The sequence below is a fragment of the Oncorhynchus tshawytscha genome, linkage group LG19, assembly GCF_018296145.1.
Source record: "Oncorhynchus tshawytscha isolate Ot180627B linkage group LG19, Otsh_v2.0, whole genome shotgun sequence".
NCBI lineage: Eukaryota > Metazoa > Chordata > Actinopteri > Salmoniformes > Salmonidae > Oncorhynchus > Oncorhynchus tshawytscha.
In genome coordinates this window covers 14,248,348-14,266,136 of record NC_056447.1, presented here as the reverse complement: position 1 = coordinate 14,266,136, position 17,789 = coordinate 14,248,348, and the positions used below count along the sequence as shown (strand labels likewise).

Genomic DNA, 17,789 nt, shown 5'->3' with positions numbered 1-17,789 from the left:
GTCTCGAAGACAACCGTTAATTCCTGTTGACTCTGGTGTTGCTTCCATTTTTTATGTGCATTATCGACTCGTAACAAAAAATGTACCTAGCCAAGTGATCAGTTCTTCTCCCTACATTCACTTTTCCCTCCGTTACACGTCTCTCACTCAATGTCGTTCTTTGTTATAAGTCTCTCACTCAATTTCGTTCCCGACCGCTCCCTACACACACTCCTGCTGAAATGATTGCCTATGAAAAAGTCTAAATGATAGAATACACAAACAAAACTGTAGACAAGCTACATTCCTTCGAAATTCAGGACAGCTTAATCAAAATGGTTGATTAAATTAGGGAAATATGTGTTCCCCATGCTACAGTTTTGGAATAATTAATGCCTCTTGTCTATTTTATGCTTTTTGCTAACTGCTATAGTGTGCCATTTAGAATAGGTCCCCCCCTAAACCTAGGCACATTCTAGAATGAAATCTGCAACAACAAAAAATTGGGGGGGATGAAGGCAAATTGCGTATTCATTAGTCTAGGGGCCTAGTTTGTTTCATGATTAACAAAAGCCTGCCCACCAAGTTTAAGCTCACAAATCAAACACAGGGCAAAGGAATACACACCATATGCTGGTATATGTTAACTACGATGAAGTGCGGAGCGCTTTATATCCATGGGAAATCATTTGAAAGAGTCATATCCCCTCTTACTAACATTACAGCATTGTTGCATCATTGTTGCATTTATGATGGGACCTGTTAATGCTAGTTTTGTGAGAACTGCATTGTGATTTTAATTTTGAAGAGGAAATAAAACAGTTAGGGATTTTTTGGTGAGGGATTTTTTTCTTAATGTTAAGGATTCAATTTCCTTTAACATTCACACCCCTAGCCTATATAAGTGCACATAAAGATGAAGGCAAATTCATCTCTATTGAACAACGAAAAATCGGTCAATTCTGAAGTCCTATCATGTCAGCAAAATACAACAAAAATGGTCTCATTGGCAACCCAAAATTCATGCCAATCACTGGATTAGGTTGCATATCAAAATATTTTCAATCATGTATTCCTGCTTGGACATGTTAGATGTAACAACTTTATTATTGAACACCATCTCAGTAGTCTGCTACACTTCTTAATAAAGTGTTGTGAATTACTTTAAAATAACATTTACATACAAATATACGTTTAATAAAGGCTTTAGATGTATGGCAGCATAATACAGCATATTATTATAGAATAATATGTGATCATTGCTACAATATCTTTATCATCACTATTATCCTGTATCTTATGGAATCATGGAAGGAGATGATGACTCAAATATTTTCTATTGGAGTGCCACCAAATCATGGGCAGAAAACATTTGTGGCACCAGTGGCACCTGGGGAAAATATCTGGAGCCCTGTATTAGCAGTTTTCGTGTTTCATGTCAGTTGTAATTTTGGGTGAACTATCTCTTTAAGTCTTTGCCATCTTGGAGATGAACAAATAATCAAAGGCTAAGGTCACATTGGACAGCTTTAAGGAAATGAGCTTCAAGTCATGTGCGATACACTGGGTTTTCCCCTAAATGTTCAGAGTCCAATAAGGAAAAAACACACTCACTGACCTAGTCTCTGTTTGGATCGTGCCCACAAAGGAAAACTTTTCAAAAAATGTTTCGCAACAGAAGATGAAAATGAGTCCAGGTAGTCGCTCCCTGTTTCAATTCCTTTTCCTCCATTTGGTGCCAAATGAACACGATGGACTTCTGTCACCCCATGAATCTCAGTAATGATTCACTTTCAATTGCAGTCAAATAGCAGTCACTCTTTTCCAGAGAAAATCACAGTGAGTGAATTCAGATACGAAGATTGTAAAAGAACATTTCAAACCCAGTTGTTAATGGGAGATACATTTATAAATTAGATATGACCCACCTTAAGAAACAAACCTAATATCCGGCATAAGTAATCTATCAATGTACTAACTTTCTGAGTTGTTTTAGTTGATGGACTGATGAAGATATCCCTCTAAGTCGTTTGGAGTGCTCAATTAACAAACCAATCATGCTTTAGAGGAAATCTGCATGCTCATAGTCTAGATGTTGCAATTATGTATAATATTTCATTAGTAAATATAGTGTAATATAATGTCATGTATGACTCAGTGAATGTGTGCGGCTCTGTTGAGATGAACAGAGGAAACTCCTGAAGAAATGAAATTCCCAAAATATGACAAAAATATGATAAAAGCAGAAATGTCACAAAATATTATTTGTAGTCAGTCGTGGATCACCATAATTGAAAACAATTTTTATTTTACTAGGCAAGTCAGTTAAGAACAAATTCTTATTTTTAATGACAGCCTAGGAACAGTGGGTTAACTGCCTGTTCAGGGGCAGAACGACAGATTTGTACCTTGTCAGCTCAGGGATATGAACTTGCAACCTTTTGGTTACTAGTCCAACTCTCTAACCACTAGGCTACCCGATGTCAATATGGATATTTTTTAAAACAGAGGTACATTTGCCATGGGTGCAAGTCTGTTACAGTCTCCATCTCCTTTTCCATTGTCTTCCAAAACAGTATTTAAGTAGTGTTTTAGTAACATTTTGTAGTATATTAGTACAGTAGTATTTTAGTAGTGTTTAGTAGTTTTTTTGTAGTTGTTTGGCTAAGCAATGAGATAATGTTGTATAATGCAGAAAGCCTAGCACTCAGCCTACATCCAATCCATGAACACCCAAGTAAAGATAAAATGACTCAAGGTGCAATTAAACTAAGCAGATAGCCTAGATTGTTACCTGGGTGCGAGGTTGTTGTTTTCGGGAACAAAGCTCCATGGAAAAGTGTCCCTGGCATCCCGTAGACCCCTTTGCCCTTTCTCCATTCCCCTAACTGGGCAAACACTTGTTTGAAAGCACTGAACACCGCCATGTCTTCACACCTTTCTTCAAAAGTAGAAGATGTATTATTTATGTGTGTTACTCCAAAAACAATCGTTTGGACTCGCACCCAAAACCATTACCCCCATTCCATCCCCACACGCCCTAGTTACACTGCTTTAGTTTGTGGTTTGAATAAACCAGTCCCCTTGACTTTTTCTTATTCAAGATGAATATCCTTTGAAAAGTGGATAGATGTTCACTTGAATAAGAAAAACTGTCTCTCACAATGTAGATGACTATGGTTATCGACCCTCCTGCATGATACTTATGGTGTTTTGGTATTTCACAGAATGGGACTACCACCAATATTGTTTTGCTTTTGTTGTGGATATTTTGACGCATACTTAAATTGGCTTATCAATATTGTCCAATTCCACAAAATTCACCACCTACAAACTCCCTATACATCTTTATTGGATTATTATAACTTTAAGTCTTAAGCAGATAAAGCTCTGTGAAATGCCTGTCTCTCTTTACCCTCCTCCCCCCTTCCCTCTGAGATCACAGAGCTATGCCAGCACAGCCATCCTAATCATCATTAAATTATCTCTGACTAGGACCAGCGTTTACAGTACATTGTTTACATACAAGGAACCCAAAAAATCATTACGTTATTACAACCAGATAACAACCAGTTACTTTGTTGTAAACTTGTTGTAATCACGTAATTTCAACCAGCTTTACCCGCTGGGAAGGGAATTTTGTTTCGGAAACTCATAAATGAGCTGTTCTGCCTATCCTTGCACCCTCTCCCACTTTCACCCTCTCCCACTTTCCTCTCTTCCCTCTTTCCCTCCTTCCTTTGAGTATGTCCAGACACTATTCAGCATGTGGACGAGAGCAAGCACATCGCCATTTTCAACAAGGGGCGCTTCTTCAAGGTGTGGGTGTTCTACGATGGGCGCCTGCTGTTGCCGCGGGAGATCGAGCAGCAGATGGAGAGGATCCTGGCTGATAAGAGCGAGCCCCAGGAAGGGGAGGAGTACCTGGCTGCGCTCACCGCAGGGGAGAGGTAGGTGGGGCTTCTGACAGGAAGCGATGTCATTACGGCACCTGGGTCATACTCACTGGCTTGCTACACTAGACACGTAACTTATGCCAGTGTAGCAGTTTTAAAAAACTACTGTTTTCCTGATACCCCAATGTAGCTCCTATGTTAAGGTACATTTATTTTGCCCTGACATGGGACTATTAAGTACTGTTGCTTGTTTGTGAATTCAAGTTCAGAGCAGTTTGACCACGAGCCGGATGCCTTTGTACCTAATTCCCCTGGTGAATATTGAACTGACCCGACCTGCTATCACACTACGTTTGTGTGCATGACAAGGGACCACTAATTGTACCAGTAGAAATTGCTGTCAGTATTAAGTTTCCATTTTACGGCATGCAAAGTAAAAGTCACAGTTGAAACGTTTACGTTTTGTTTGTTATTGGACTTGTTTAAGTAGTCCTTCTCTTTTTCAGTCCATTGTCTTTCGTTGGGTACCAAATTATCATGACCCTTGTCAGTAATGCACAATTATGTAATGTGTGGAGCATTTCATGGAAAATGTAACTGTGTGTAGGGCTAATATGTGACCCACCACCTCAATTCGGTCTAATGTAGCAACATGGTGTTTTTTTTACATTGGACAAAAGTACAGACTGAATGTTTTGCATTCCCAAACTGGGGTATGCGCAATACCATCGGGGGTACGCCAAATACAAATGTGATTCACATTTTTTTTACATTCATATACATTTTTTTCTTTGTTTTATTTTTTTTCACGTTTTCAAACAGTCCATTTATATTTTCCAATGGTGCCATACATTTAGGTGAGTTTTTTTTTCTCGTCTGAGTAACCTCATTTCACTGCCAAAAATAAAATGAAACTATCTAGTGTTCAGCGAAATAACAGAACAATATCAAATACAGGTAGCCTAGTCAAATAATTAACATCCAATCAAATGAACCGTTACTCTCTCGTGGGAATTCCACTAATGGTCCGTATGTAGCCTAACGTGTCTGCTGCTCATTCCGTTTGCTCGAAAATTGATAAATGGTTACAAAAAAGTAAGGCATGCGTCCAGCTCTACTGGTAGTACTGCTACAACCAGCAGTACTACACCTGCACCTGTCGACGACACAAGTTGTTCTGCTTCCAAGAGTACATCCAATGCTAGCATCAGTAATTCTACATTTGTTGTTAGCCCAGCTAGCATAGACACTGACAGTTGTGAATCTGATGCAGCCGAAGAGCTACTGCCCCCTTACCTGGGAAAGCACCAAACAACAGACAGGGACGTTGTTGGACCGTCGAAGAGGCGCAAATATGATGAGAACTACATTGATTTGGGGTTCACTTATATTGGGAGTAGTGCCTTTCCTCAGCCACAGTGTGTTATATGTGAAAAAACAACTTGATGAAACCTTCACTCTTGCGCGGACATTTAGAAACAAAGCATGCCAATTTCAAAAATAAGCCACGGGATTTTTTGAGCGAAAATTAAGACACCATTCAAGTAGTAAGACATGTATAAAAGCAACAGATACCATTTAATAAGAAGGGGCTAGAAGAGTCTTATATGGTGAGCGACCGAGTGGCTAGGACAGACAAGCCCAATACTATTGTGGAGGACTTCATTCTTCCTGGTGCGCGGATATGGCTGGGACAATGCTGAGGGAAAAGGCCAAAAAAACTATACAGACAATGACTTCATCAAACAACACTGTTTCACGACGCATCAGTGACATGGCAGGAGATGTTTTGAAACAATTACTGCTTCGCATACCAGCCAGTGAATTCTATGCTTTACAGCGGGATGAGTCAACAGACATGGCAGCTCCTGGTCTGTTACATTTATGGGGGGTCAATTAAGAAAGACATCCTCTTCTGGAAACCAGAACAACAGGAGAGGATATTTTTTAAGTATTGGACAGCTTTGTGACATCAAATGGACTTTGGTGGTCAAGATGTGTTGGTATCTGTACTGATGGCGCCAAAGCCATGACAGTGAGACATAGTAGAGTGGTAACGCGCGTGCAAGCAGTTGCTCCCAACGCCACTTGGGTACACTGCAGCATCCACCGAGAGGCTCTTGCTACCAAGGGAATGCCTGACAGCTTGAAAGACATTTTGGACAATACAGTGTAAATGGTTAACTTTGTTAAAGCAAGGCCCCTGAACTCTCGTGTATTTTCTGCACGATGTAACGCTTTTACAACATACAGAAGTGCGCTGGTTATCAAGGGGTAAAGTGTTGACACGTTTTTTAAAAAATTGATAGACAAGCTTAAAGTTTTCTTTACTGACCATAATTTTCACTTGTCTGACATCTTGCATAATGACGAGTTTCTCACATGACTGGCCTATCTGGGTGATGTTTCTTCTCACCAGAATTATCTGAATCTAGGATTACAGGGACTCTCCACAACTATATTCAATGTGCGGGACAACTTTGAGGTTATGACTAAGAAGTTGGAACTCTTCTCTGTCTGCATTAACAAGGACAACACACAGGTCTTTCTGTCAGTGTATGATTTGTGTGCAAATGAACTCAAGCTTACGGACAACGTCAAATGTGACATAGCGAAGCACCTGAGTGTGTTGGGTGCGCAATTCCGCAGGTACTTTCCCGAAACGGAAGACACAAACAAGTGGATTTGTTGTCCCTTTCATGCCCTGCCTCCAGTCCACTTACCGATATCTGAACAAGAGAGCCTCATCGAAATTGCAACAAGTGGTTCTGTGAGAATTGAATTTAATCAAGAAACCACTTCCAGATTTCTGGATTGGGCTGCACTCAGAGTATCCTGCCTTGGCAAATCGCGCTGTTAAGACACTGATGCCCTTTGCAACCACGTACCTATGTGAGAGTGGATTCTCAGCCCTCACTAGCATGAAAGCTAAATACAGGCACAGACTGTGTGTGGGAAATTATTTAAGACTAAGACTCTCTCCAGTACAACCCAGCATTGCAGAGTTATGTGCATCCTTTCAAGCACACCCTTCTCATTAACCTGTAGTGAGTTATTCACAATTTTCGATTAATAAATAAGGTTTTATATTTAAGATGGTTAAATGAAAAGCAAACATATTGATTATTATTATATTATTATTTGTGCCCTGGTCCTATAAGAGCTCTTTGTCACTTCCCACGAGCGGATTGTGACAAAATCTCACACTCATTCTTATGTTTAATATATGTTTTGTATATTGTGTGTGTGGCAGGCTTACAATGACTGCAAAAATCAACATTTGAGAGTGTGCTGACCCTGATGCTAGAGGGGGTACGCAGCTGGAGGTTGAATGTTTGAAGAAGTACGGGACTATAAAAAGTTTGGGAACCACTGGTCAATGCCCATTCAGCATTGTTCACACCCTCTTAAGCCATATCCCCACCCATCTCTTTAAAGATTCACATGTGAGGCCATGTGTGAGTAAGGTAGCGTAGTGAACAACCAAAGATTTCAAGACTAAAAGTGGTGAAAGTAGTAGAAAAAAGTTATTTATTTATTAGTCCTTGGCCTTCATCTGTCACGACTTCCGCCAAACTCGGTTCCTCTCCTTGTTCGGGCGGCTTTCGGTGGTCGGCGTCGCCGGTCTTCTAGCCATCATCGATCCACATTTCCTTTTGTTTTGTCTTGTCTTCCCACACACCTGGTCTAAATTCCCTCACTACATGTGGTGTATTTAACCCTCTGTTCCCCCCATGTCTTTGTGCGGAATTGTTTATTGTAAGTGCATGTGCACGTTTTCTCTGGTGCGCAACGGGTTTTGTACCCATTTGTTTGTTGTTCTGGTTTCCGGTGGTTTTATGAATAAAACTGCTCCGTTGATTACCCAGTTTTGCTCTCCTGCGCCAGACTTCCCTTCCGCTAGTTACGCACTCCCTTACAACATCCTAATCTGATGCAGGTCATGTTGTTCTTCACATTACCGTCTCTGTTAAACACATGCTATATCAAATAAATTCTATGTTTATTTTTCACATGCACAGGATATAGAAGGTGTAAACGGTAGAGTGAATTTGTTATCTGCATAGTAGCAATATCAAAAATAGAATGTGTCCAGAAAAAATATATATTGTATAAATCTTTTATAGTTATCAGATGATGCTTACCCAGACACACTTGTCTAAATTGATGGGTCATGTGAAAGAAATGCTGTAACCACCCCCCAGCCAAATCTACTGTAGCTAAGAGGATGGGTCACTATTGTCTAGGCATGCACATGTTCAAAAATAAAATAGATGGCCATAATCACATTAGCTAGCGAGACAGTAAGCTAACGTTCGCTAGCTAGCGAACAGTATGCTTTAACTTGCAATGAAAACAACTTTCTGACAAAATTTGAAACATGTCATATCTGAAAATGTAGCTTGACCCATATACAGTACCATTCAAAAGTTTGGACACACCTACTCATTCCAGGGTTTTTCTTTATTTTGACAATTTTCCACATTGTAGAATAATAGTGAAGACATCAAAACTATTTAATAAAACATATGTGATGCGATTCAGGAAACTAGGCATGTGTCGCAAGTAAGGACTTCACAGGAGAGCCATTTGAACATAAAAAATATTTTTTTATCAAAATGCGTTTTTTGGCAGAATTGCCTTTTTGAACATGTGAACTTTCATGTGCCTTAATAACAAACTTGTATGCCATCTGTAAATACAAATACAATTGTTAAATTACGAGCCTTGTTGGTTAAGCCTCAGAAAAAGTAGCAACCTTCCCACTAGCCATGATTGGCTGAGATATTGAGTGGGCTGGACATGCCAAGAGAGGAGTTTGGATTGGTCGGCCATAGAAGCTCGTCAGTCTGTGTTGGTAATCCTGCCGAACGCTGATTTTTTTTTAAATGTATGGTGTAGTTGAGCTGCATAAGTGAGTGTGCAAGGCTGTCATCAAGGCAAAGGGTGACTACTGAAGAATCTAAAATCTCAAATATATTTGGATTTGTTTAACACTTTTTTGGTTACTACATGATTCCATATTTGTTATTTCATAGTTTTGAGGTCTTCACTATTATTCTACAATGAAGAAAATTGTAAAAATAAAGGAAAACCATTGAATGAGTAGGTGTGTCCAAACTTCTGACTGGTCTGTAAATTGGCTTGAAATTCTACAGCAAGACTTGAAAATGGCTTTCTCGCAATGATCAACAACCATCTTGAGCCTGAAGAATTTTTTAATAATATTGTGCAAATATTGTACAATCCAGGTGTGCAAAGCTCTCAAAGCATTACCCAGAAAGACTGACAGCTGTGATCGCTGCCAAAGGTGATTCTAACATGTATTGACTCTGGGGGTTGAGTACTTATTTAATCAAGATATATTAGTGTTTTATTTATTATTATTTATTTATTTATTTTTTACAAATGTTAGAAATGTTCTTCCACTTTGACAAAAGAGTATTTTGTGTAGATCATTGACGAACTCAGTTAACACAACAAAGTGGAAAAGGTCAAGGGGTGTGAATCCTTTCTGAAGGCACTGTACATTATATACACTGAATAATGTGCATTTGGAAAGTATTCAGATCCCTTGACTGTTTCCACATTTAGTTATGTTACAGTCTTATTCTTAAATGTATTAAAAAAATCTTCAATCTGCACACAATACCCTATAATGACAAAGTGAAAACAGGTTTTTAGAAGTTTGCAAATAAAAACATAAATACATAAGAATTCACACCCTTTGCTATGAGACTCGAAATTGAGCTCGGTGCATCCTGTTTCCATTGATCATCTTTGAGACATTTCTACAACTTAACATTTTTTTTTTTTACGTTTCTACAACTTGATTGCAGTCCACCTGTGGTAAATTCATATTCAAGAATATGGTTGTAACGTAACAAAATTTGGAGAAAATGAAGGGGTCTAAATCCGTGTGACAAATTTGGGTAAGTAAGTCTCTTGACGGGGCAACAACATTTTGGAAAACAGTTTAATCTGTGTTTTTCAACAATAGGTGGCGATAGTGAGAACACTGGTAGAGTTTTCTTTGACAACAAAGGAACTGAGTACATGGCACCAACTGGAGAGAGGGACAAGCAGCTTGAAGTGGCATAGCTCTACTAACTACCTTATCGCTTATCGGTCAAGCCCAATTGTTCTCGTATTTAATAAAACCCATGCCATCTGAGTTGAAGAGTTAAGGATAGGTTCGCCAAAGACATCCGACCATTTAATCTTGTTGAGGGCCAAAATCTTGTATTATGGAAGTTATCAATTGTACGTGAGCTGCAGACAACTGCCAAACGGAGCAGTTGCTATGGCTACCATGTACTGTATATATTCTGGTATTGATGATGGCTACTCACGCAGAGCGGGGGACAGATAGATGAGCAGCTAATGGAGGAAGTTATTTCTGATCGTAAAAGTGAGCTTGGGATGGGCATGATTGTCATCAGGACGGGACAGGAAAGTTCCGGGTTTATAGAACTATTGTGGTATCAGGACAGTATAGGAAAAAAATTGACAGGACAAGACAGTACAGGAATCTTCACTTCTGAGTCAACCTCTAATGTCCACTCCGCTACTCCTTTTTAACCTCTAACCCTGCTCACCAGGACACCATGGGCCAAAGCACGTGAAACCTACTTCAGAAGCGGCAAGAACAAGCAGTCACTGGATGCCATTGAGAAGGCTGCCTTCTTCGTAACCCTCGACGACTCAGAACAGAAATACGAGACCGACAACCCGGTAAAATCATTAGACAGCTACGCCAAGTCCCTCCTCCACGGCAAATGCTACGACAGGTGAGTGGCTGAAACCAGTCAAAGGTTGTGCTTGAGCAATTTCCAACCAATGACAGCCAATGAGGACAGCTCAGGCTATCAATTCCACTGAGGAATTATAACAATTCCCACTGGGCACATACGTCAATTCAATATCTAGTCCACGTTGGCTCAATGTAATTTAGTTGAAATGATTCAACCAGTGTGTGCCCAGTGGGTTATGTCACATTGTGCTGTTTCTTCAGTATACCCTGGTCCAAAATCTGTTTGTGCAGTTTTGCCAACTGCTATGGTCATTTTCACGACAAACAATTAGCATGGGAGCAAGACAGCACAAACAGATCTGGCACTAAGCTACTGTTTCTGTAGGCCAGTTACCATAATCTCACTGCAGTTGCTACATCCATTTTTAGCCTTTTAAATTGATATCAAATAGCCTCCTCCATTGAATATTGAACAATATAACTTACAGATGACTCATGAGCTTAGTTCAGCAGTCATACCCTATTAAAAACCCAAATATAAGCTTGTTTTACTCCTTTCTTAGCTTGTAAACAAACAATGTATAGCCTCTAAACATGGTTAAAGCTATAATATTGATATCATAGCTCTGTCCATGAGTTTGAGAGTGGTTTCATTTCTCCAGTCCCATCACTCAGCGATTTAGTAAATCATTGGTGGGGTGTCTACTATGTTATTGTTCAAACTGCAGAATGCCCCTTTAAGGTACATTTTACATGGTGCTGTGCTTCCCCAGGTGGTTTGACAAGTCCTTCAACCTCATCGTCTTCAAGAACGGAACCATGGGCTTGAATGCCGAGCATGCCTGGGCCGACGCACCAATCATAGGCCATCTCTGGGAGGTATGTTCCATACAACAACCAGTCTGCTTATTTGTGAATTGAGCATTTGGCGGGCTGTCCTTTTAATATATTGTGAAAGATTTTCAATCCAAAGAGTTGAGCTCTGTCATTGTATTGTCAATTATGTTGCCTCTCACCTCTGTCTCTCAGCAAGTCTTGTGCATGGACCCTCTGGAGCTGGGCTACACTGAGGAGGGCCACTGTAACGGGGAGCCCCACCCCAACCTGCCCGGACCCCAGAGGCTGCAGTGGGACATCCCTGCAGAGGTTGTATTTAACTTTCGTCAGAACTACTGCTAACACTACTATTGGCTATGTCAGGGGCTAGCAACTACATTAAGCCTTAGGCCACATCTAATTGGCTTGTGGGGACTGATTTGGCCCATGGGCCACCAGTTTACAGACTTGTGTTCTATGTTAACTTCTGATCTTGTGATCCTCAGTGCCAGAGTACAATCCAGAGCTCTCTGAAGTTTGCCCAGGCACTGGCAGATGACGTGGACTCACACATCTACCCCTTTAAGGACTTTGGCAAGGGTCTGATCAAGAAGTGCCGCACAAGCCCGGATGCGTTCATCCAGATTGCTCTGCAGCTCGCACACTTCAGGGTGAAGGGCCTTCCAAATATATTTTAGGATTATTCTGGGTTCGACATTCACACAAATAGTCAGACAAGCAGAATATAGATTTAACTTGTCAAAGTGAACAAGTAAAATAAAACGAACACATATCATCCGGATAGGAAGTGATGTGTTGCGCTTGTAGACTCCAAGGTTTCCCTTGTATTTATTTATCAGCTCCGCTCCGCCACACCCCCAAAAATATTGAACATATCAAAAAATAATCTGTCAACATGGACTTTGAAGATGCTAGAACGGTTCACATGTACTTTTCCTCTACAACAGCTTTCCATTGCTACTACATTTCTTTCTCAACTCTTAAAAATGTATGTTTTATTGAATGTAAGCGCTGTGCTATTCACCGTGAGTGCGTAAAGGGCCAAGTGTAACACGGGGCAGTTGTAACAGGTAGTAGGCCTACATTACAGTTACTGTGTTTTTTGAGTCACTGTGTTTTTTGGGGGGATAGTAAAGTCATCAATATGTTGCTAACTTGTAACAAGACCATTTTTAGAGTTCGGGATCTAGCTAATGATTAGCCCAATGCGGGTATGGATATTGGCAACCCCATGCTTCAGCCTTTTTATTTAGCCTTTATGCAGCGTCAGTTGGACTACAGATGTTAACAAATGTATTTATAACTAGCCCAAGATAGTTCATCTGTTTTCTGGGCAGAACAAGCAAGGAGGTGGGCAAAGTCAAGCATGAGCTCGCGAGGTCTTATTGGTGCGTTTCGAAGCATGTGTTTGCATATTTCTATTAGGGAATGCCTCGTCTGTGAAGTGCGCGTGTGCGTGCACAACCTAAATTCAGCCTCTGCACTCCTTCTAAACAACAAAACATTTGAAAATGTCAAGTCTACAAAACGCGGTGTACTGTGTTCATAACATATTGTAGTTGTGTGAACGGGAAAAATGTATTGAGATCAGATGTGTCATCCATGAAAAAATGAGCAGCTTAGAGTCATTTTATTTTCATTCATTCTGCAAGTAGAATGTCCATGTTCTATACAGTTATTTCGTAATGTAACATGCATTCCAAAAGCAGAGCTTTTGAGCGGTTATTCCTAAAACATTCATTGTACTTTGCAGCTTAGACCCGAGGCTAGAACCAACGATAACAGTCCTTATTGTTTTTTTTTTGTAGTTATTGTTGTAGTGTGAACGCTGACGTTCACTTGAATTAGAACGATTTCTGATATTGTTATGGTTTTCGTTACAGTCATCGTCCTAGGTGTGGATGGCACTTTAAACTGTCAGGGAAACTGCCCCTAGGAGTACAAGGCAAAAATGAAGCCATGATGTGTAACAGCTGACGGCATGTTTATTATTACATACTGTATGTTCTCTGCAGGATAAGGGCAAGTTCTGTCTAACGTACGAGGCATCGATGACACGGTTGTTCAGAGAGGGCCGTACGGAGACGGTGCGCTCCTGCACCATGGAGACCTGCGCCTTCGTCCGCTCCATGATCAGAGACGAAACGGTAAGGGTCAGGGTTCACATCGACCCCTCACCTCACCACATCCGCCTATGTCGCACTTCCACATCTGCGGTGAAATGTGACAGAGCTAGAGCGGTGTTAGTCAGACCATGAGACATTCCGAAAATCAGTCTTTTCACAAAATCATCTGTAGCGTTCAAACGGTTTGGCCAACAAACTATTATGAAAGATGAGACTCACGAACACGATGGTGTTCTCCATTTTGCGCTACGGCCCCCACAGCTGGTGCTGCAGTACAGCGCCCTTAACCACTGCGCCACCCGGGATAATGTTTTTATATATTTTTTTGATACCTAAAAAAAAAAAAAATTACTATGGTATGACCTTCTTAAAATTCCATATACAGTTGCTTAGTAGAACCCCCCTCCACCTGCTTTATAAGGCTTAGACTCTTATGGGTTAATTTAATAATAAAATAACATGGTTAAACAAAGAGAAACAGAAGCCAATGCCCAACATTTTGGCTAGATTGTCAAGATGCCTTTGTACCTCCTTCTTTCCCTTCATCCTTATGGTTCTACCTCACCTCATCTCTCACTCTCTCTTTCCCCAGAGAGAGGAGCGTATGAGACTACTGAAGGAGGCGTCAGAGAAGCATCAGAACATGTATCGTGAGGCCATGGTAGGGAAGGGCATCGACCGTCACCTCTTCTGCCTTTACGTCATCTCCAAGTACCTGGGAGTGGACTCTCCCTTCCTCCATGAGGTGAGTGATGGTTGCTACGGACACACACACAAAAAAGATGAACCCGTCTCTGTCAATGTCTTGTCTTGACTTTATTAAACCCATAGCGCCGGTTTCCCGAACACAGATTAAGCCTAGTCCTGGACTAAAATAAATGTACATGGAGATTCTAATTGAGCTTGCTTTTCAGTTCAGGAAAACAAGGCAATGATACAAATGTGTAATTTGGTTGAACTGTCCCTTTAAACAGTCTGTTTCTGTGTACTGCAGGTTCTGTCAGAACCCTGGAGGCTGTCCACCAGTCAGACTCCAATGCAGCAGGTGGAACTTTTTGACCTGGCCAAACACCCTCATTATGTCACCTCCGGAGGAGGCTTTGGCCCGGTGAGTATTCTTTTCTCTCACTGCTGAATCCTTCTCAATGTCGTCCATGTTCAGCAAATAGCTCAGTCTTTCACCAAGCAGTGACCCAGCATTTGGGAGAAAAGATAGTGATCTGAACTGGTAGTTTGTGATGAAGTCATCAATTTATCTGGGACCAGTTAGGGAATGTTGAAGAGGATGATCTCTTACCTAGTGTGTGTTCATTAGAACACTCAAAATAATCATGTTTAAAAACATTTTGCAGCTACAATGAACATTTCCTATTGGACAAGTCCAGGTAGTTTGGTGCCTAATTAAAGAGACAGAGCTTATCTACGGTTGTGTCCTCCAGGTGGCTGATGACGGTTACGGAGTTTCCTACATCATTGTTGGAGAGGACCTCATCAACTTCCACATCTCCAGCAAACACTCTAGTCCAGAGACCGTATGTTTACATGTGTTACAATTCCATTTAGATATGCTATTATGCCATGTCTGCAATTTTGGTTTTACAGTTCTCTCTCTCTCTTTCTCTCCCTCTCTCTCTCTCTCTCTCTCTCTCTCTCTCTCTCTCTCTCTCTCTCTCTCTCTCTCTCTCTCTCTTCTCTCTCTCTCTCTTCCTCTCTCTCTCGCTCTCTCTCGCTTCCTCTCTCTCTCTTCCTCTCTCGCTTCCTCTCTCTCTCTCTCTCTCTCTCTCTCTCTCTCTCTCTCTCTATCTGCCCCCTCTCTCTCTCTCTCTCTCTCTCTAGGACTCCCACCGCTTCATGGGTAACATTAAACAGGCCATGCTGGAACTTAAGGGTCTGTTTGACCTCAACAAGAAAGCCATCAAGTGATTTTTTTCTCTCCTAATTTGAAGAAAATAAAACAAACAATTTAAATATTTGTTAACAAAAAGGCATGCTCTTCCCGAAGCTTTTACATTGAAATTGTTGCGTTTTTATTTCTAAGTTAATTTTACATTTTAAATCATGGATATTTATGTCACATTTCGCTTTGTTGCTTTTTCGTTTTGTTCTTGTGATGGGGTAGTTTTAACTGTATGTAGCGCACAGATAAAAAATGTTAGTTTCTCTGCTGGACTGTATACACCAGTGCCTTAGTGACCCACTAATGGAGAGAGAGGCAATGAGAGAGGACAGTGAGCGGGAGTACTTTCAAGTTGCCCCTAGACACTGATCTAAATTCAGTTTTTGCATTTTGTTCCTCTAATGATGAAGGTAATATTTGAGTAGGGTAAACTGATCCTAGATCTATATTGTGTTATTTATCGTGTGTACTGCCAGTTTTATCTTATTTTAGCTGCTATGTTTTTATGACTAGTGATAAAGTTGTTTATTTTGTTGTGTGGTCATTTTCATACTCAGGTTTTTGAACTTGGCGTAGTTTTAGGGTTCAGTTTGCCACAGCATTACAGGTTTGGCGTGTACAGTAAGGTTTCGGGATACACTACTACTGCTGAATTCCAAATGGAACTCTAGCCTCTAACTTCTATCTTCTGTAGATCTGAAAATATTTAAGACTATGGTGAAAATTCCACTTAGCCTCTCCAAGGGCTAGATGGCTTAATTACCATAATGATTGTCTAGGGGTTAAAAAGCAATTTAGAATACAGAATATTACGCCTCACAGCACATAGTCGTTCGAAGTAAACATGGATATTTGTGTTTCAGTAGAAGGAAGATATGGTATCGTTTGGGAGTAATCTCGCCTGGGCCAAGTTCAGCATGGCACAATGTTGTGGAACGTAGAACAAACATGCCTCTCTAACATGTAAAAAGAGGAATCACTTCAAATCATGACATTCCTAAATGTTTGCCTACTGAACATGGCCCTGCGTTGCATGTTAAATTTTGAATCCTCTCATTGCAGCTGTTGATGGGTTAGGGGTGGTCACTGCACTTTTTGTTTGTCAGCACTCTACAGGTCTGGCCCTTCAGATCACACTAGCCTAACTGCCTTTGTAGCCTTTAGCCATGGTTGTTTTCATTAGGGCACACCGTAGCAAAACATTTTTCAACAGAAAGCTAAAACAAGCATTTCTTGTTGGACTGTTTTTTTCTTCAGTTTTGTGTATAATGAACACGACCCAGGTCTCAGACCACAGACGATCTGAATATATCTGCTTATAAAGGGACTTTTCATCCAGGGGTGAACTGTCATGATGTATATCATAAGAATGTCAACCGACCGTGTTGTAGTTCCGTTTGTTGTAGATCATTTTTTCAAGTGAAGAGACTGTCGTATTTCACCAACATGAACACAGTGTCTCAAGAGACTTGCAGTGTGTTGAATGTGAACATTTTTGGAAACTATTGGGGCAGTACACAGATGCAGGATACATAGGATTAGACAATGGTGTATAGGACTATACTACATAGGAAAGAAATGTAGTAGGCTAACTTGTAACCAAGATCAATTCTTTGCTCATTTAGGTATTGAAAAGGACATTTTATTTTATGATTAAAAAACATTTTTGACATGACTTCGTTATTCCTGGCTTTGTTATTGCATACATGGAAAACAATCTATTGTAGTTGTAATACAACTTCTCACAGTAGACCCATTTACACGTCTGCCTGGTTTGGAGGAAGAAGCTAGCTAATTTAAAGATATGTGTAAAAAGACACGCAGCTGAAATACCAAAACTTTTTAAACCAATAAAAGCGAATGTCAACCAACTGAACTCTGACTCTTTGAATGTGAAGTTACATTTTTACATTGTACAGTCTATTGTGGGCTCATTGCAGTTTTACTTACTCAAGTGTTCCCAGGGCAGATCATTAATTTGATTGGCTTATGAAAGGTTGGGCGGAGCTAACTTTTTTCAACATACAGTGCATTCAGAAATTATTCAGACCCCTTGACTTTTACCACATTTTGTTACGGTACAGCCTTATTCTAAAATTGTTTAAATTAAAACATTTCCTCATCAATATACACACAATAGCCCATAATGACAAAGCAAAAACAGGTTTAGACAGTTTTGCAAATTTATGTGAAATGTAAAACAATTACCTTATTTACCTAAGTATTCAGTCCCTTTGCTATGAGACTTGAAATTGAGCTCAGGGGCATCCTGTTTCCATTGATCATCCTTAAATTGTTTC

The 17,789-nt window shown here is 40.3% G+C and overlaps 1 protein-coding gene across 2 annotated transcripts in view; it reads left to right on the top strand.

Moving 5' to 3' along the window:
• The window catches only part of cpt1ab (carnitine palmitoyltransferase 1Ab (liver)), a 73,066-nt gene extending 55,902 nt beyond the window's left edge, over positions 1-17,164 (top strand). For both annotated transcript variants that reach the window (XM_024379149.2, XM_024379148.2), the window contains exons 10-19: positions 3,734-3,929; positions 10,478-10,666; positions 11,403-11,508; positions 11,659-11,775; positions 11,952-12,116; positions 13,482-13,613; positions 14,185-14,337; positions 14,587-14,700; positions 15,032-15,124; positions 15,429-17,164. In XM_024379149.2, coding sequence (XP_024234917.2) covers positions 3,734-3,929; positions 10,478-10,666; positions 11,403-11,508; positions 11,659-11,775; positions 11,952-12,116; positions 13,482-13,613; positions 14,185-14,337; positions 14,587-14,700; positions 15,032-15,124; positions 15,429-15,515 — 1,352 coding nt within the window. In that variant the 3' untranslated portion in view covers positions 15,516-17,164. The remainder of the gene's footprint in view (positions 1-3,733; positions 3,930-10,477; positions 10,667-11,402; positions 11,509-11,658; positions 11,776-11,951; positions 12,117-13,481; positions 13,614-14,184; positions 14,338-14,586; positions 14,701-15,031; positions 15,125-15,428) is intronic.
• Positions 17,165-17,789: the final 625 nt, after the last annotated feature.